This window comes from Centroberyx gerrardi, chromosome 8 (assembly GCF_048128805.1).
Source record: "Centroberyx gerrardi isolate f3 chromosome 8, fCenGer3.hap1.cur.20231027, whole genome shotgun sequence".
Classification (NCBI taxonomy): Eukaryota; Metazoa; Chordata; class Actinopteri; order Beryciformes; family Berycidae; genus Centroberyx; species Centroberyx gerrardi.
This window is the reverse complement of record NC_136004.1, coordinates 26,576,608-26,596,810: the sequence shown is the minus strand read 5'-3', so window position 1 is coordinate 26,596,810 and position 20,203 is coordinate 26,576,608. Positions and strand designations below refer to the sequence as shown.

General features: G+C 42.4%; 1 protein-coding gene across 1 annotated transcript; it reads right to left on the bottom strand.

Moving 5' to 3' along the window:
• Window positions 1-18,777: 18,777 nt before the first annotated feature.
• LOC139910444 (gamma-crystallin M2-like) lies at window positions 18,778-19,700 on the bottom strand. The gene is made up of 3 exons (XM_071897734.2): window positions 19,611-19,700; window positions 19,209-19,451; window positions 18,778-19,056 (listed from the first exon to the last, which is right to left on the bottom strand). The coding sequence occupies exons 1-3, from the start codon at window positions 19,641-19,643 to the stop codon at window positions 18,778-18,780; spliced, it is 555 nt and encodes a 184-aa protein (XP_071753835.1). The 5' UTR covers window positions 19,644-19,700.
• Window positions 19,701-20,203: the final 503 nt, after the last annotated feature.

The following is a 20,203-nucleotide window of genomic DNA, read 5'->3' as shown; positions in this document are numbered from 1 at the left end:
CTACTTCATCTTCATTTCTCTTTCTGTTTTTTTTACTCTTTTTCTTTTTTTTTGACCCATTTTCATAAGGTTTCCTCCCTCACAGGTTTTATTTCTCCTCTCTATTTTTCAGTTTTTATCATTTGTATGTGCAAATAAACTAAACCTAAACCACTCATGAAACACACTGTCAGGACTGACAAATACCCATGTTACACAAATAATAATAATACATGCACAGAAAATTGCTGCGGATGTACAGACACATACAAAGACATATGACATGGTACTTTACATAATGCTGCACAGATTTATATTGAATCCCTATGAGCCATAAGGAAGGATGGCCAATAATAGATCCAGCGCCACAATAAACATCACATCAAGGAGAATATGGTGGCAATAAAACACCATTATGATTAACGTATCAATCACAGAAGAAGTTTTATTCTCTGACCTTTCACTGATGTTTAATATTTCATACTCACAGGAAGCTCCCAGTCTCACCCTGTTAGTTGAGGAACAAGTAGTCTTGTCCTTGAGCTGTGTGTGTGTATGTGTGTGTGTGTGTGTGTGTGCGCCTGTTTGTTGATGCTGGACCGAGTCCTTGTATGTCGGGAGACCTGAATGAGGACATTGTTCGTGTTGTGATAAGGTGTAATTCAGTCTTGGTTGTGTATGAGGGTAAGAATCTACGGAAAGCATTAAGTTTTTCCCTCCATTGAGCTCCCTCCTTGTCAGGAGGAAGTCAAAGTTGATTTCACTGCAAGACATTAGACAATAAAGACAAAACACTGAGTGCAACTAACACGTTTGAAAGTGAACATATTGCAGAAAGTTACTTTAAAGGGTAATTACTTTAGTAGTTACTTTATTTCATGACTTACCTTAAAAACTAGTTACTTTGCAAAGTTACTATTTATTGAAAGTAAGTTAGAGTTACTTTAGAGTATTTTCACATTATCCAGTGCAAAAACATGCTTTAACAATATGTGCTGTGTGTTGTAGATCATAGTTTTAAAATGCAATGCAAGACTATTGCTCAACTTAATTTATAGATAGGTTGTGTTTTCAATTAGAAGCATTAGCAGGATATTCACCTTTTTCTCCCTTTTTTAAAAGTTTACACTAACAAACAAAAAAGTAAAAGTAACAACATTCTAATAAAAAAAACAAAAAAACGAATATTACAAGAATTGAAATACTAACAAATCAAGTTATAGTTGAATGATTTAGAGGAGCACCTTGGCCTCGTGGTGGCATTATCTCTGGTGGTGGTGGTTGCTCTTCAAGGTGTAAACCTTTGTTTATCCAGGGAAGGTTGACCAAACGCTGCTCTTTTTCCATCCACACCCTGCTTCACACTCTTTGGTGCTGCCCAGTAAAACCAGCAGTCTTCCACTTTTGGCCACTGAGCAGCTCCACTGAAGCCCCAGCTCCAATGCCTTGCTCAAGAGTGATAGCTTTTAATGGAGAGTGGAGCGTTTCATATTCACCCAATTTTTTCCAGCCAGTGCAGGATTTGAACCAGCAAACTTCTAGTCACAAGCATGCTTCTTTAACCTCTAGGCTGCCCCATTTACAATTAATCTGAGAACATTTTGACTCATGCAGCAATTATCAGCAAGTAGCAGATTCACACAGACAGACAGACACACTGATTCAGACTAATGAGAAAGCTGAGATAGGATGAATCTTTATTTATCCCTGTGGGGAAATGAGGTCATTGCAACAGCAAAAGTAACAGGAATCAATGAAGGGAAATGAAATAGAATGTAAGCACACATTTAGAATATGAACAATAAGCAATTCATGTAGTAGATATAATAAAATAACTAAACAATAAAAGCAATAAAGTAGAATATAGTTGCAGGGTTATGTAAACATATGCTGCCGACATTTTCAACACATTAACATTAAGTAGACTGGAAAAGTGATAAGTATTGGAATGGAATGGATGAGTAACACTTCTGGATTTAATATGAAGGTTCAAAGCACCAACCCTTGATAACTGACAGCAGTTCATCTGGGCATCAGATCTGTCAAGAGCTCTAAGACTCGGCTTATTATCTCTGTCAGCTCATCATCCGTCCGGCTCAGACAGAATGTCATGAACGTCTGGCATGTGAGACACGAAAAGGGACGAGGGGCCGCATGTCCCTGCCCCGGCGGCGTTCCCTTCCTGTTTCCTCACCAGTCAGATTGGTCAGTAACACGTCTCAGCACACTACACAGGCCACGGAGCAACTTGAAGGATCATTTGGCCTAATGGGGGTGTTATACTTAAGGGTAAAACATTTTAAAGACCCTAACTCCTACACTGTCAGTCCTATTGACATAAAACTTGCAACACACATCCAGCTATGCTTAGAAATTGCACAGATTGGCTTAATGGGGGCGCTATCATTAAAGGTCAAAATGTGCAGTGCTTAGGGTATTTACGGTATTAGGGTAATTACGGTACTTTGACAAAGACAATATGTTGAAACGCATTAATAAACAATAAACAATTAACAATTAACAGAGCTATTTTAAGAGAAATAATGTTGCAGAGTGAGAATTTTCTTTATGTTATTGAGACTTTTTGACAAGCACCCCTATTCCAAGAAAAAACGTTTTGTTGCGCCAGCACAATACTGGGAATTACGGTATGTGAAAACTGCACAGAGCCCCAGGAGCCTTGCATAATGGAAGTGTGCGCTCATACACCAGGCAGTACGGTAGAAGTTGAACAAAAGCATCAACCAACTGGAGGCTGGTGGCTGAACATCCAAATACCAGGAAACAGTAGTTACTGCAGCGGCTAAGTCGACGCATGAATTACTTTGATGTTAACAGGTGGAGTTTTAAAAGTCAATGTAGTTCTCACTCCACCTGAGCACATACTAGCATATTGTAAAATCAAAGGTGAAGTCTCAGACACCACTGGTCCAATTTTGACAAAATGCAGAGGGATGACACATTTTGGCACTGTGTTCTTGTGCTTGAAAAATAACACTGATTGGCCTGATACTCTACACTATACAAGCATTTGGTAACATCATTTTTAAATGATTAGCCCAAACATGCACTCCATCATGCGTGGGGGATGATGTGTTTACTGTTGCCTTGTTCTGGTTTGCTTTAGCCTTCTTAGGCGCCAGATGGGTGGAGTTGGAGTTGGAGTGCCAAAAATTGAATATACTTTTCTGTAATCACTTGATGCAGTAAACTCCACACATCTGGTACTACATGCAGGTCAAAACAAACACTGTTATTTGCTGCTGTGTTTTGCCTCAGGATTGACAGCTTCATACACACACAGCACCAAACCTCACAGACACGTGTCCGCCAACGCACACCAACACACACGCCAACACACACGCCAACACACACCGTCTCCCTCATTCAGACTGTAACAAACCACACTTTGGCATGTGAGGCATTGCTTGTTTATTCCCTCGACTGCGACACAGCCTTGCTTTGTGAAACCTGAGTGGAGACAAGTATGTGTCATCTGTTTGATGATAATTTGTTGTGTCGTCCAAGAAGTAACATTATACCCTTATGAACTATCAGCTGTTGCTGTGTAGTTAGTGGTAGAGAGGAAAGGCTTTTGACACCTTGGCTGTGTTGACCTTGGCTTGTTGACACGTCCCTCAGAAACACGAAGTGATAACTCCAGTGGGCAATCAGTGATTTGAGGTTTCACTCCGATTTATTTTTTACATTTCATCATCCAAGAACTCTTTATTTGCTTTCCACAACGGTTTGATTTTTGATTCAGGGGCTCAAACACTCCAAAGAAAGCTAGTTTAATACTTAAGCGTCTTATAACTTTTATTTCACCTTTCTCTTTTCTACTCTGTCTGAAAGATAAAAGGTAGGCAGGTTGAAAATTTCACATTCGTAGTCGAAAAATGCTGAGCAAATCTGTCCAGCATGATGTTGAGAGATATTTTTGGCTAAGGGGTCCAGACTGGAACGTGCATTGTTGTAATAATATTGACACGGTCCACAAGTATGGCAGGAGTTAGCTGCAGCAGCGTGAAGGCAGGCCGCACTGCTAAGAGCTTTGGGAGCAGCGGGCCGCTCTGCGCCGGCCGCTGGCTGGCAGACATACATGCTGCCGACAGCTGCTGCTGCACACACACACACACACACACACACACACACACACACAGGATTCACACACACAGGAGGTCTTTACACACAGCATGCCATTGTTAACAGCTGGCAGGGGTTTAACTGCTGTATTACTGTAGCAATGTGGGACACGCAAAGAGAGAGGAGATAATATGGCATGATAACCTTGACTGTGAATATTGGGGCATAAATGCAACAACGTGACACAAATACGCATTTTATTTGCAACTGATATTTAGGATTATTTGTCATTTACAGAGAGAAATATATTATAGACACAATCAAGATTGTTTATGATCACTTTTCTCTTAAGAGTGGCTTTTCTCTGCATTGTTAGGGGGTGTTAGGGTGTGTTCACACCAAGTGTTTGGAGCAGTTTATTCAAACTCTGGAACGCTTACTCCTCCTATTTACTATTTCAGTTAATTTGGGCATGTGAGAACAATGCCTTTTGAACTTGGGTGGCACCAAATAACTGCGCCAAGACGCCTGAAAATCTGGGTCTCGTTTGTTAGGAGTGAGAATATAATCTGAATAAACTACAGGAAACAATCCCAAAACACACTTTTTTATGGGTATAAGGAAATGGATGTTGACATCTCAGCTTTGGAAAGCCTAGCATAACAAAATGAACCAAGGGCAAACTTGGAGTCACGATGAGGTGAAATTCTTTGGTACCTGCGAATGAAGTCAAGCCGCTGTCTTGACTGATGCTCACATACAGGTATTTAGGTTAGGCTATAAAGAATAGGTAGGCTGTTATGTCTTGCTAAAATTATGCTTTGTTCTGCTTCTTTTATGTTTGTTTTATGTTATGTTTTATGCTTCTGTTCTATGGTTGATTGTTGATCAGTTAGATCTAGTTAGGCTCTTTCTCCTTTGAGACATGCTTGTGATAAAGGGCTATATAAATAAGGAAACTTCAACTTGAACTTGTATTTCTTCACATTTTCTTAACTGTTATGAACACCAGAGTAAATTACAGCAAAGAGCGCAGACAAAAATCCATCATGCTGAGCTAAATTTACAGGGACTGGACAGATTTGTTTTGTCTCAAGCGCCCACGCCGAAATGTCCAACCTTGTGGGATGACCAAAACTCTGTCCAATAAACAAGCTACATCTGAGTCCGTGTGACTTTTGTTTACATGCTGAGCAAATAGGCAGTGTGAACCTAAACGAAATACAACAATGCAACAAAGTAAACATTTCCACTGTGGTTCGGACCAAGGAAAACAAACCGTAGGTGTGATCGCACCCTTATAAGAACACAACATCACAGAGTGGTTCACCACAGAGGGAGAAGGACGGACAGGACAAACAAGCAGCAGTTCCCACCAGCAGCTCTGCTGAGGTCCGTGAAAGATATGAAAGGTCCCTCGAGCTCCTTCAATTATCGCCTACATCCATGGAGGATTGGAAGGAGAAAATCACCCATATGCTCCCACACACATACACAGAAGCACATTTGCACACGTAACGCAAACACATGTAAGAAAGCACATACAAATGCACAAAAAGGCACACATGCATGCAAACACACACAGACACACACCGTAGACACTTTATCAGGACTTTTGACTTTTCCGCTGACATTTGCAAAGGTGATAATGAGTATCATCAAGGGGGGTGGGTGATGGTTGATGGGACTGAGGGAGGTGGAGAGAGAGGGAGAGAGAGGGAGAGGGAATGACAACAAAAATGCAAGTGAGAGAGAGAGAGTGATAGTGAGGGAAAGGAGTGGGAGAACTGGGGTCCCAGCCGGGCAGAGCAGGACCCAGGCCGATGGGGGACTGGTTAGAGCACTGAGGGGGGGTTGGGTGGAGCGGAGCAAGGTTCCCATGCCCCGGAGGCCCCTGGGGAGTAGTGGTGGCAGATGTGACGTCTGGGGCCCTGCCTCCCTCCCTCCATCCCTCCTTCCCTTCCTCCATGGTCTGGCTGGCTGGCTGGATGTCCTTCTCTCCTTGTCCTGGCTCGTCTGCTGCCTGTCTACTGATGAGGGGAAGACTCCAATTTATCACTCTGCCTCCCCTACTCTATAAATACATACACAAAAGTCCCAACACAGGCTCTTATTGGCCAATAACAACTGCTAGCCTTGTTGTCGGTCCAATCAGAAGTGGTTTTGTGTCCTTGTCTCTGGGAACCCCAAGTTGTATCCTAAACCACCGAAAGTCCCATCTCAAGAGGTCACGTACATTTTCATTTTTCTATTCTGTTTTGGTAGTTTCTGTGTCTGAGAAAACTTGGGAAGGGGCTACGGCTTTGCAGTGAACTACACAGAGTTATGAAGTTGCACCATGGGGAGAACTTATCATAAAAATGATAAAAGAGATCTGTGGGCAAAAGAAGAAGGCCAAGCTCAAGGGGTGAAAAGTAGAGTGAGGCTGAGGAGAGAGAAAGAGACCTGTGGAGGAGATACAGCAACAGAAAAGGAAGGGATCCTCCCAGATCCACCCCGAGCCAGTTTTTCCAAGAGGCTGTCAGTATGAGACAGCTGTGAGGAGAGGCCTTTATCTCACTAATGCACTGTATTACAGCAGGCCCCTTGGAAAAAGCCCTGTCTCTGTGCGGCTGGATGAAAAAGATCCGGATTGGATACCCTCCTCTGAACAGATTAGGGCCCTGTGAGCAGTCACACATCTGCAGCCGCCACGCTGCTCTTTGAAGCCCTGCGAGTGGCTGTCGACACCCATCAAACATGGCCAGGGGGGCGCGGCCCCCGACGCCGCGCCAAGGGAGCGAATCTCGGGGTTTGAAGACCAGCAGGCAGCCGTCTTTGAGGCCTCTTCCCAAGCTCCCTGATGATCTGTAAATAAACATCTTTAAAGTCCCTGACTGATAAGTGCCTGGCTGGCCGATGGCGGGTTTTCTTTGGGAATAAGAAAAAAGGAGAGGAGGTGATGGAGGCATAACAAATTAAGCAAGGACTTCCTGGATGGATGGAAAACAACCGCTGGGCTATTCAGGATGATAGCATCGGAAATAGCACAACAGGAAATGACCTCAGATCCTTTGTGAATAATGCCTGTGGACTTGAGGTCCTTACTGTAAATCGGGTACTTTAAGGTCGTTGGAGACATCCTCATTCTAGGATATTGATGTGTTCTTGGGGCATTTTTATCCTCACCTAAGAAACTGTTTTCTACACTCAGACTATTGGCTAACCATTTTACCAAGGAGGTTAAATGTTGTTTTTGTTAGGTAGAAAGATGGGTAGGTAGATAGATACTTTATTGATCTCCAAGGGGTAACACACAGTAGACAGACAGTCTTAAATGACAGTCAGACAGACTTAAATAAATAGCAGCAGTCAACATCACAATACAAAGTTAAAACAATCAGTCAGTAAAACACTCTACAGGCTACTGTATGTCTTCAGTTAATGTGAGATCCATAGCCATACATAAAACAACCGGACAGACAGCTGTTTGACTTGTCGCTAGCAGGCCAGCACCATATTAGCTGCTTGTTTTGCTACTCATAACTTGTTCGTTATGGATGTGAGTTAGTTGTCTGTCTGTCTGTCTGTCTGTCTGTCTGTCTGTCAGCAGGACATCTCAGAAACCTATGAATGGATTTCCATGAAATTTGGTGGACAGGTAGGCCCGTAAGCCAAGGAATCGAGTACATTTTTCAATTGATAAGATTTTGGTGGTGATCCGGATATGGGATTACTTCCATTAGACGATTAGAATTTTTATCCATAGCTATGAAACTAAGGGAGATGGAGACTTGAAGGTATGTTTGCAGGGTCAAGAAATCAATTTAACTTAAATTTAAGTAATAGGATTGATGTCTTTGGGTGTAACAGCAAAATAGAGAATTGTTCTGGTTGTGTCTAAAATTGACTGACTCCTATCTGTCCTATCCTCTTGAATAAGGCCATGCAGAAACACTAGACTAATGATGCCTTGTCAGTGAGTGTCTTTACTATGACCTGGGTTAATGTGTTTCAGAGATGAGGGCATCAGCCAGCAGGCCATTAATGATTAACTCTGCCATAGATTAATCACAGTAGAGGATGAATCCTCTTGTTTCTGTCCAACAGTGTCAACTCTCAGCCGTGAAATCGAGAGAACGAGGGTCAGGAGGAAATGCCTGTTTGCACCTTGACACTTTTTTGACACTTTGACCTTATTGAGTGTTTGATTCATGAGACTTGGCCGGGCTGACCATAAGCATTACCCACACTTATATTTAACTTATATCTCCCCTGTTTCAGTTTGGGTCTACATTGACAGCTCTACCAAAGATACTGTTAAGATGTTAAGATACTGTGTAAGTAAGTTTTCACTGTAAAAATCCTGTTTCCAATGGATATTGTGTTGCAGGACACAACAGAGAAAGTGCTTACTTCTGTGTGACTTGAAGAAACTTTGTATGTAAACTGAAATTTATTTTTGTACAATTCCATTTTGTGCAATTCTCAGCCAATAAATGTTTATTGTATGTATATGTGTAGAAATTAGTGAATCACTGGATCTTTAATCCAATGTCAACTTGGAATAATCAAGTTAAGTGTCAGACTGAAACTTTGTGAGGTTTTGTCACAGTAAATCAAAGGAAAGGCGGACAATAGTATGCAGGTTTTTTTTTTTTAACTTTCTGCTGGTTTACACCCAACACCCAGCAGTGACTAGATGTACGTACGCACCTCCACCCGAGACACAACAGGGATCTAGGCAGACAATTGTCCGCTTTTAGGGCTGCATGTATTGTACTGCCATAAAGCATCCTCCTCCCTCTTAGATATTCTATTCACAGGCATGTAAACTCTGCACCATGCAGGGGGAACTCTTCCCTATCGGTCCTTGGGGAAGCCCCGTCCGTCCCTGCAGCACCTGTTACAAAGAGGACATCCTCTCGCCCGCCAACCCCCGACCTCCACACAACAATACCGAAAACCTATACTCCTCTGAAACACAACACAGGGATATACGGTGGAGAGTTAAGCAGGAGTAAATATAGGTCCCAGACCCCGTGTCCCTGCGGAGCGCCCACCTGATACCATTGTCAGTGGGTGCATTAACACCCACGCCCACACAAAGCTGAATGTCTGAGCACGGCTGGAGGACAAGGCACGGGAAAGACAAAGGCTGGTTTCTCCGCCACAGTGCCTTCCTCTCCCTATCTGCCTACAGGGCAGGGCTTCCCTGCCCCTGAAACTGTGATACACAGAGCAGATAGAGAGATACCAGCGGCGTCTCAGAACTGGGATCTGGTCCGCTGTTGACAAAGGGTCAGATTTTGGCTTTCTCGTCGGGTTTTGTTTCATATGTTTGGTTTTGTGAAAGAGATATTGTGAGTGTGTTCTGAAGAATGGCAAGTGACTTTTAGACCAACCTCAACTGAGATTCAGTGTGTAAGTGAGAGTTATAGCACCACTGCCCCCTTCTGGCTCTGACAGCATATCAGACAGACATGAGGTGACCAGGGAAGGCCAAGCTTGTCTGTCTTGTATCCTTGCTTTATGTTTAGCAGCATTAATATCTGCTCTTGAAAACTATTTATTGTAGATGTATACAGTAAACACTGTGGTAACAAAAGGAAAAAGGAAGTAGCTGCTCAGAGTGTAAAACTGAGAAAAATGTCTTTAAAGCTTCTGTTGCTGCCCAGCCAAATGAGTTTTAGAAAGACAAAAAAGAAGGAAAGGACCAAGGCAACTCTTCTTCAGTTGAAAAAGTTAAAAACCTGTATTGCATGGCTAATTCCTATTGAATTTCTTAAAAACTCCAACATGTGTCGGCAAATATGCCTTCATCAGGGAGTACAAGACTTGAAAATCTGATTTGTTGACATAGAGGTTATATTTTAACCACATTAACACTGACATAATGCTGACAGAATGTGATTTTTGACCAGAATTGAAGTTGCTGCCTTTTTCCTTTGCAGGTCAGAGAAAGTTAGAACATTCCCTAGACTGGTTTTTCACACTGGGTGGGAGAAAGTCTTTCCAGTCTTTGTGTTTTTGTGAAGCTGGCAGGCTGGCAGGCAGCAGTGCGGTGCATCCTGAACACGTTAGTTTACACCCAGGCTGCAGCTGTGTCAACAACGCGGCTCATGGACTCCTCACATACTGATAATCTGTCACTTTGTTCTTGAGGACAGACAGAGATAAGGAGGATGACTAACTTTTTAATGTGCATGGGCTTTAACTTGAGCGTTTGGCTGGTTGAATCGTGCCTCCGGTCAATGAGGTTATAAAACTTACATTGTAAAATTTGCAGAAATAAACATATGCGGCAAAATATAGCTGCCATCTCATTGATTATTTGTCCATCATCAACACTAAGCATAAGTGGCTTTTGAACCATAACCAAGTCCAGGATGAAAGATAAACTTATTACGAAATTGCACATGTATTGTATAATTTACAATACAGTTAATAACTCCTTTGATCACGTTTCCTCTTCATAAACTCCAGTGTGTAGCTATGTCCCAGTGATCCAGAAGCGGGGAGACTTTCAATGAAATTACTTCACGATGGGCTCCTCTGTAAGTCACCATATGGAAGTGATCTGTGGAGGCTTTATTAAAGGGCCGGGGCTCGGGACAGAGGTCAGAGGTCACTGAGGGTCATCAGGGCCCCATCAGTGTCTTCAGCACCGCAACTGCCTGAGGTCGACTCGGTAGCCTCTGACATGGACCTCTGTTGTAGATTTATTAGTTAGGGCGGATCCTTTCACATATAGAAATGAAAAGCCTGAACAAAGTCTAAGGTCTACCATATGTAATTGTAATATTAAAATCCTACTCCAGTGATTATTGAGAATATTATGGGGGAAAAGAAGACCAATAAAGAATAAATAGACCTTACTATCCATCCAAGCTCAGTAAGGTGGAAAAGCATATATGTGATATTACTGAAAACAACCGAATAAAGACATAAGCATTTACTCTCTTTACACCGTGGATAAATATCTTTATAGCTGTAACACTTTGACCATTATCAGGTGAGGGAAGGTATTCAGCTACTGGCTTGTAAGTGTTTACCTTCTCAAATTGCTTAAGTACCTAAAGTGACAAAGGCCAGAGGTTAATTCAATGAAGGAGACTCTCTTAATCTCAGGTCATAAAGAGTTCCCTCTGCTACCTGCTGCAGTTCCTCACTGGAACACTGATAAGTCAAGGCCTAAACGCAGATGGAGTATTTCCACGGTCCACACACGATCCCACTGAGATTTGAAATATCTTTTTCAAGGGAGACAGCGGCAAAACAGGAGTTGCAGAAAGGGCAGTTATATACATACAAAGCAACAAAGGTACAAAAGTACAATAATATTAAAAACGAGAGAGAGAAAGACAGAGAGAGAGAGAGAGAAGGGGATGGAAGGAGGAAGGATGGGACAGCTGGGAGGTGAGAGATAAGAGAGAGAGAGAGAGAGAGAGAGAGAGAGAGAGAGAGAGAGAGACCATAGTTATAACTATAGTTATTCTGCTCATTCTGAGTCACTCTGGATTAGAGTGTCAGATAAATGAAACCAACTTCATTATTGACAACGCTATATGGTTATAAAACAACAAAAGTATAAAAGAGACACCGCAGAGTTACTGAAAGCCTGCCACTGTATAATAGTTAGATAGTCCAAAAACAACACGAAAAAATCCACTTCATCAGCGACAACAAAGAAAAAAAATTCCACCCGTCATTTTGACTGACAGCAGCCCAACTTTCTTTTGAATCATCTTTCATATGTCGTCTAAGCCGGCAATACTATCCATATTAGCGCTGAGAGCGATACCTCTGACCTTTCACTCTATTATGTCGCCCGGTCAAAAGCCAGAGGTCACTGTCTGACCCCCGCCAGCGCTGACCGCTGCAGACAGGACACAATGAGACACAAAAGACCCGGCTCTATCCCATTACTGCCACATCCACTCTGCATTCACCGCTTCCTGAGTATCTGGTGTTGTGTGTGCCGACTGAATTCCAGTGTTTGTTTCTTTCCCAAGGCTTCCAACTGCAACAAACAAAGGGAAGAGGCAGGCGAGGACAAACACACACAGAGGGAAACGTGCAGCGCCAGAGCCTGCATTCCTGCTACAGTGGAGGTTCATTATCAGCGCTGGCTGGGAACGGCGGGGGAGATAGTTCAGCGAGGCGCAGGAAGCAGCAGGAGGGAGCAACTGTATGTTTGGTGATTGTAGTGCAGTGTGAGATTAGTCCAAGGGTAGACTGACATCAAATCCAAGCAAATAGCAGCGTTGGGGCCATTCATGAATTGATTTGAGAATGCATGGTAAATTCCAATTCAATTCCTGGAGTTGGAATTGGAATTGGAATGTCACCCAGCTCCAAGGAAACAGAATTGGAATTCAATTGGAATGACATGAAACAGAATTGAATTCCATTAAATTCCATGAAATTCCACTTCTAAGAGAAGTAAAAGACAGTTAAACAAATCAAATACATTCAATCATAATGTATGGATTACGATTACATGTTCTGCATCAAATACCAGCTGAAAGGTACCTTTAACATTTTCTGATATTCAGTATTGATAATATATAACATATATATATATATATATATATATATATATAACAGAAAAAAAAACAAAAAAAACATGGAATTTCACAAAATTTCATTCAATTAAATTCAACTTCCTGAAATTCCAATTCAATTCCAATTCTGTTTTCTGTAGGTTTTTTTTCAAATTCCAATTTCAATTCCTCAGTTGAACTGGAATTGATGAGTTCATTCATGCATTGAGCCTGACCCTGGCAAATAGATTGATCCAAACTCTCATCTGTTTGTTTACTCATGCAGAGAAACCAGTGGGAGCGCATTGTGCAGTTATTAAATGCAAATATGAACTGTAAACTCTGTAGCAACTTTCTTTCCTTGATAACAGATGGAATGTAAGCATTAAAGTGGGCATGGGTGTATGTCTGTGTGTCTATTCCCATTTGTGTGTGTGTGTGTGTGTGTGTGTGTGTAGGTGTGTGTGTGTGTGTGCCTGTGCCTGATGTGGTCACGGCTGGCTGCAGTCATTCACTGCTCCAGAGCCTGAGGCCTCTAACGTGTGCCTGCTGTCTGTCGGCTGGAGATGCTATCATGTATGATTAGTGTACAGCATGTTTGCTGGCACATGCTCTCTCTGATAGCAGTTACACACACACACACACACACACGCCTGTGAGCGCACGCCCTGAGGAGAAAGCTCTGCACCTGCCTCTATCTTTGCCTGTTGTAAACAGCTAAAAAAAAAAGGGGGCAGTTGTGTGGGAGAAGGAGGGGAAAGTGGGATATAAATGGAGTAATTTGCACAAACAAGTTCAAGTTGTGAGGGCAAACTGACGCCTTCATACCTGAGGAGATGAACTGCGTTGCCCTAATTAAAAACACTGATACCGGAGTGGAGATTACAGGGGTTCATGGGGCTGGAACTGCGGCTGCCCTCACACCACCTCAGGGAGCGCAGACCCCGAGGATCACCGATGCAAATGAGTTGTGTGTGTGAAATGAGGCAGGAGATTGGTGTGGATTACACCCAGCATGTTGGAGCAAAACATCACCTCTGGGGAAGATTCAGCCTCCATGGTTAACTGCCGCAGGCTCTCAAACCAGTGAACTGTTATCTTGTCCAGTCAGAGCAATGCTTTCTACACAATAAGGTCCAATTTGTGCAAAACCTGTTGGGAGTTTTCGAATTTACCTCAGAAATACAGTGCATCAACATTTGTTTGTTTCTTTGTTTGTTTATTTGATAATCAAAAATAATTCACAGCCATCAGTCTTGCATTAATTAAAATCATCGAGGATAACACATAAAGTTTCCAAATCTTATTTCCAATGCAGTCTTCTTTTAACTTCAAATGTGGACCTCTTTTAGTTTATTTTACATAGAGGATAAGTTCAAGATAACAACAATAAGTCAGTATGACTGTTTCTAATTTTCAATAATATGGTTTTGTTGCTTGGCTGTTGTCTGACAAGTGCAACAAAATTATTTATAAAAATTATTATAATTGTGCAATGCAACCATTAAGAACGACATTTCAAATGTCATGTTTATGTTTTGTTTTGGTTGATGTATGGTGTTTGGAGATATAAAATGATAAACAAGGCTGACATCACTTATCACTGTGAAACTGACAGTTAAGGAGTTGTGTGTCAACTTGCAACACGTAGCCTAACTGAAAGTGCAGCAAAGAGCCATGGGAAAGAAACATACCTGATGCTGAAGTCGCTGTGACTCGTTACACCTGAAAACAACTTATAAATAAACCCTCATCTATTTTGCAGCATCAAACATTAACACCGCAACAAAACTGCTATGGGTGCATCACTGAAGAAATCATTTTGATTTTTTTCATCACAGACTTAAGATTTGCTCTTGCTATGTGCAACGATTTTCTGGGTCTCCACAGGGCGAGATCTAGGGAAAAATGGAAACCTGCCAAAAAGGGAGCTCTGATGTTGCGAATCCTCCCTCAGGTTAAAAGACAATGAAACTACACGAGGCTTTGATCTGCGTTCATATCCAGGCAGAATAACGATGGCTCCCTTGACAAGAGCTAATCATGTCTGCGGTGCGTAAGCGTACTGCAGAGGGGGATTTTTAGCCACACGGGCACCTTTAATGAGTTTTATTTGTTATGTTTTATCCCCCTCCACCTCCTGCTCACCTCAGTGCAGCGGGTAATGAAGAGGGAGGGGTAGAGCGGGCGAGGGGTAGATCAGCCTTCCCCACACCTTCATGGGGCTAATTATCCAGCCCTCGCAAGGATCATCGCACAGCTTCACCTAAAGAAAGAGATTTCTCTCCCGCTCTCGACAAATAATTCTACATTAACCTCCTTCGTTAGTGTAAATTGGAGTGCATCTGTCTGCCTGAGTGCTCTTGTTGAGGATGAGGATGATTTTGCATAGCATTTTGATACTGCCTGTTCCCATCCACAGGGCTTAAACCACACACTGCTTTACTGATGGATATGAAGGAATAGAAGGGAGAAGTTTTGACAAGAGAAGGAGTGGCAATGTGTCTTTTTGTGTGGCATTTCAGTTGCCACACTTGCTAATTGGAGTAATTTGAATAAACTTTAAAGTGTGATTTTCAATTAAAAGTACTACTTAGTTAAATTTAACGTGGTTTTATTTTGGTTATAAGCGGTCATTGCTGTGGTCTTTCTGCACTACTGCCCATAAATCACCTGTCAATCAAACAGTGTGTCCCATACTGTGACGTGTTTTTCCTTGGATTTTCTGTTGATGAAGTTTGAGTTTCTGTAGGTCTGCTCTTTGTCTGTTCCAATGACTGTAAAAATAGCTTTGTCTGTTCAGCCATGGTGGCTATCATTGCTCATGGTAACTCCCCAGTTCTTCGACTTACTCCACAAGCTGTTGTTGCTGCATCACTTCCTGTGCACCAGAGGATTTTTCCTGGGAAAGACCTCCCTGACACACCGGGTGTTTAGAACAGCATGTAAAAGCTTTCATGGTTATAAGTTGAATCACTATTCTGTTGTATCAGTGGGCGATAGAGAGTAGCAAAACAGAAATTTCCTTTACTTTGAAATATCACAGACTATGAACTAGCATAACGTCAGTATCAGGTAAAAACCTTTAGCTTAATGACAATGCATTTTTGAGTGTATCCTATATGTTTTGAAAGGGTTTCATAAGCCCAAGAGGTTGGAGAATTTTGTAAACCATTAGAGGATCATGTAGTCATTCAACTGAAGTGAAAATATGAAAATCAGAACTGGAGTCGCAAGGTTTTCAGACAACAGCAACGATAGACTAACTATAATTTGGTGGTCATTGCTCAAGACCGCCCCCACATGCTCACTGTGTATGTAGAACTCCAACCTAAAACATGTAGAAACGTCCCTAACTTGTGTGTTAATGCTGGGCTAAAATAAAGCACAGAGACTCAGCAGCTCTCCAGGGCTCATGCATTCAACTTTAATCCGTCTGTCCCACTTCAGAACAATTTCACATTCTCAGAAGTCATAATCACTGACATTGACGTTGCCTGGAAAAGTGTGTCCTCAAACAGTAGGCCTATCGGTCGCAACGCTTCATCCCACACAATACCCTCCCTATCTCTCCGTCGGACGGCAAGTCCCGGTCCATCTCTTACTCATTAAGCATATGTCTCATTTTCCATTTCAGACGGGAGATAGCACATAGAAGTGCACACAAAAGCACTATTTTCAGGCCCTTCGGCTCATCTCGTCTGAAAGTCTAATGAGAGGGGATCAAATATAGCTGACACCGAGGGGAGACAAAGGGAGACGTAGCCCTGGGTGAGGGATGAGGCGAGGCAGAACAATGGGCCCGAATGTGCCGTCACTGCGGCGGCACGGAGCAGGACCAGAGAATGCAGATGATTCTGTAATGAGGGATTAAGTGGTGGATTACGGGCCTTTATTAAGATGTTTCTGATCCTCATTAGGCTGAATCTCATATCAGCGCATCGATTCCCCCCTCGCTCACTGGATTGGCCGCTCTCTGGAGGAAGGAGACAGAGGAAAGAGAGAGAGAGAGAGAGACACACTTAGAAGTAAAGATAGACAGAAAAGCAGGAGGACAGAAGACGGAGAATGAAAGATGTGCTCCTCTGAGGCGTTTAACAGAAAACTTTGTCTCTTTTTCAGACTGGAGAGTGAATTTTGAGAGTGTGTATGTGTCTGCATCTTAGCAGAATAATATTTAAATGTGTATATGTGGTTTTGGAATTAATTAAAAACTGTCTTCTGAGGTATTTTGTTACAAATTGAATGATGATTTTTGTCAGACCCATAAAATCAAAAGGATATATGTATATTAATTCATATAATACATATAAATTATAATATAAACAGTATAGTATGTATTATAAATGATCAAATTTATTGCTTAAAATATCATATTTTGCCATTTCTATTGTGTCTTGACAAAAATCCTGATTTAGTTTATGACAAAATACATCAGAAGTCTATTCTAATCACAGTATGAACCAAAGCGAGTCAAACAGCAGATGGCACTGGACTCTCTTCTGAAACTTTGCAGTATGTCTCCACTCAACTACAGCCAGCGTTTCTGTTCAGCTTCATCGCCTGAAGTCACATCTATGAAAACGTTTAACCGAATTCATTCAAAATGCATTAGAATCGATACAAAATTCTAGTATCTTCACTAAATATATTCCTTGCCTCCAGTATATTGTTACCAGATTTGTATAATTTGTCATTTCATTGTAAAAAGACGTGTGTGCATTTGTGTGTGTGTGTATGTGTGTGTTTGCTGGTGCAACTGGTCTGTTACTGTGTTCCTAATGAGAACAGCGCTAAAGGAAACACACAGTCTAACAGAAACAAGCCAGACTGTCCAAAGTCAATATTTACATCTCATAACAACTCTGAAACCAAATGAGGACAGTGTTAATAGAACCAGAGATTCTCAGCTATTCCACTATTTATGCGAGGATGTCCAAGTTTACTATGTAAGACACTAGACACAACAGTTTAAATTCCAATTAGAATCAGTCTAAACTTCTTCGGGTTTCCAGTCCAAAAATTATGGTCTCTGTGATGAATTTCAACGGCACAAGCTTAGTGTTATAAGGATAAGGATAGACCCATTCAAGCCACAGTTTGAACAGTATTTATCACCACTTCTCAGTTGCATAATTATGCAAAGGCTTCACAGACTGTGAACTGCCCTTATGAGAATCAGATCCACTGCATAGGAATTATATATGAAGCAATAAGAAGTGCGAAAATCTGCTCTCACACACCTGCCAACCGCACTGAACCTCTCGTTGCTGCATGTTCACTGAATGCAAACAGCTTTCACTCTGTCCACAGACAAGCAGTGTGCGTGTGTGTGTGTGTGTGTGTGTGTGTGTGTGTGTGTGTGTGCACGTCAGCCTCTCAGAATAACAAGTCTCAACTCATCCCTTCAAAAGCCCCATAGAAGAAGAATGCTATTCTCCACTATTTCCTTTTACAATTAATCATACAACCAAACCTACACCATATCAACCTAATGACTCATAGTGGTGAACAGTACATGACAGAAAATGATCTGGAAGGCCAATGATCTGGCAGAGGCGGTCGCCTAGAGCAGTGGTTCTCCTCCACGGGGTCGCAAGATCATTTTGGGGGGTTGCGAGATGAGTTATTGGATAGGAAAAAAAAACATATTTCTACCATACAAATTTATTATGTCTATTTTTTCTGATATTTCTATCATTTTTACTTTTTAGTTTTCAGCCTTTAGGCCTCCTCTGATAATCAAATGAAACAACCTGAAAAGGGAAAATGATTTTTTGGGTGAACTGCCTGTGACATTACAAGGGGTCATGAGTAGACATCGCTTCGTTTTAAGGGGTCACAAGCCAAAAACACTGAGAACCACTGGCCCCAATGCTGGAGAAGCAGATCTGTGATCAGACGGTTGCTGATTTTTGTGAAAAACGGGATGGGAAAAGTGAATAAGAAAACACTTTCCCCGCTGTCAGAAACTGCTTTTGAGGTGGAGCCACTCAGCGGCTGCAGTTATACTGGGCAGCTCCCAAATGTGAATGGGTGTAATTATGAATGTATGTGAAGCAGGGCATTGCTGAAAAAGAGCATGTGTGCTCAGTCAATTTTAAATAGATGGATAAAAACAGTTGAAAAAAGACTTGAACACACCAGCAGCTTAGGTAAGGACAGTTTTATTCAGTGCAAAGAGAGCCTAGTAGCAGGAATCCATGATGCGCCTCATGCTCATGAACCTCATGCCGCTCCAGCCCATGTTCATGAAGCTCCTGTACTCTCCGGGACGGAAGTACATCATCCTGCCTCTGTAGTGGGGCTGCTCGTACATCAGCCAGTGGCCGTCCATCACGTTGCAGGACATGCAGTTGGACATGCGGTAACGGTCCATGATGTTGTCACAGTCGTCCATCAGCTCGTACATCTGGCCGCCGAAGTTCTCCCTCTCGTAGATCCTCATCCTGTAGTTTCCTCTGTACTGTGGTGCAGAAGAAAAGAGTGTTTCAGTAAAGAGTAGTTCAGCTTTATTTAGGCAAATCTGATTGGAAGTACTTTGTGTCGTAAGCCTTCACAGATACAGCACAAGCTGAAATGTGATGCTTAAAGATCTAGGCAGGTTTGTGGTCTTACCATGGGGATCATGCGGCAGGACCTGATGGAGTCGCTCATGCCGAACATGCTCATGTAGTCGGCGTACTCGCCCCTCCTCATGAAGTACTGGTTGCCCATGAAGTTGGTGCGGTCGTAGACCATGAAGCAGCCCCTCTCCACTCTGCAGGAGTGGCACCTGCTCATGTAGGAGGACATGTCGGCACAGTCGCTCATGCACTCATAGGAGCGGCCCTGGAAGTTCCTGTCCTCGTAGAAGGTGATCTAGGGGGAGAGAGGCGAAGGCTTTGGTTAGCGTCCATCGGGGCAAGAATCACAGCTGCTACGTGTTAAATATTTAAAGCTGTGCTGCGTAACTTTGCACACAGTTAGTAGAAGTAACTGTGAAGAAGTGTGTGAGAGAGAGAGGGAGAGAGAGCTTACCTTGCTCATCATGTTCATTCCAGTGGAGGTCATTTTGTTGGTTCAGTGGGCTGCCGCTGCTGCTGCTGCTGGTGGTACTGCTGCTGCTCTTGCTCCTGAACTGAACTGTACCCTTACCTTGTTAACCCTTTCCTTTTATACCTGAGCGCCAGACTGGCCCTTTGTCTGAAACCCCCCGAGTCAGCAGCACGTCATAGATATCCACTGAGCACAGACGGGCTTGTCCACATTTTCAGGGGCCCAGTGGCCTCATGGGTCCTTTCAGCGGCACACAGTCATACAAAGCCCGCTTTGAAAGGGTTAACAATCAGCTGTCACATCTTGACATTGTCTATTTGGTATGAAATACAGTGTTTTGTCAGCAACAATCTTTCTTGTTGCTGTTAGTAACACTTGTTGAATAGTACGTCATTGGTAGAGTGACAGAGTTTAGTATATTTCAATGTATGTGGAAAGTTAAACTACACTACCAGTCAAAGGTTTGGACACACCTCACTGAATGTACTATGTTTTACATTATCTTAAAGCCATTTTGATCTAAAGGCTTATGCTTAAATGCTTGAAATTTGCTTCTTAGACAAATATAAATAGTG

Bases quoted from the DNA above. Each gene is read 5' to 3' on its own strand.
- LOC139910444 (XM_071897734.2), bottom strand. From the start codon at position 19,643: ATGACCTCCACTGGAATGAACATGATGAGCAAG. The intron at 19,452-19,610 runs GTAAGCTCTCTC...CTCTCCCCCTAG, and splicing joins GAATGAACATGATGAGCAAG to ATCACCTTCTACGAGGACAG. The intron at 19,057-19,208 runs GTAAGACCACAA...TCTGCACCACAG, and splicing joins CCTGCCGCATGATCCCCATG to TACAGAGGAAACTACAGGAT.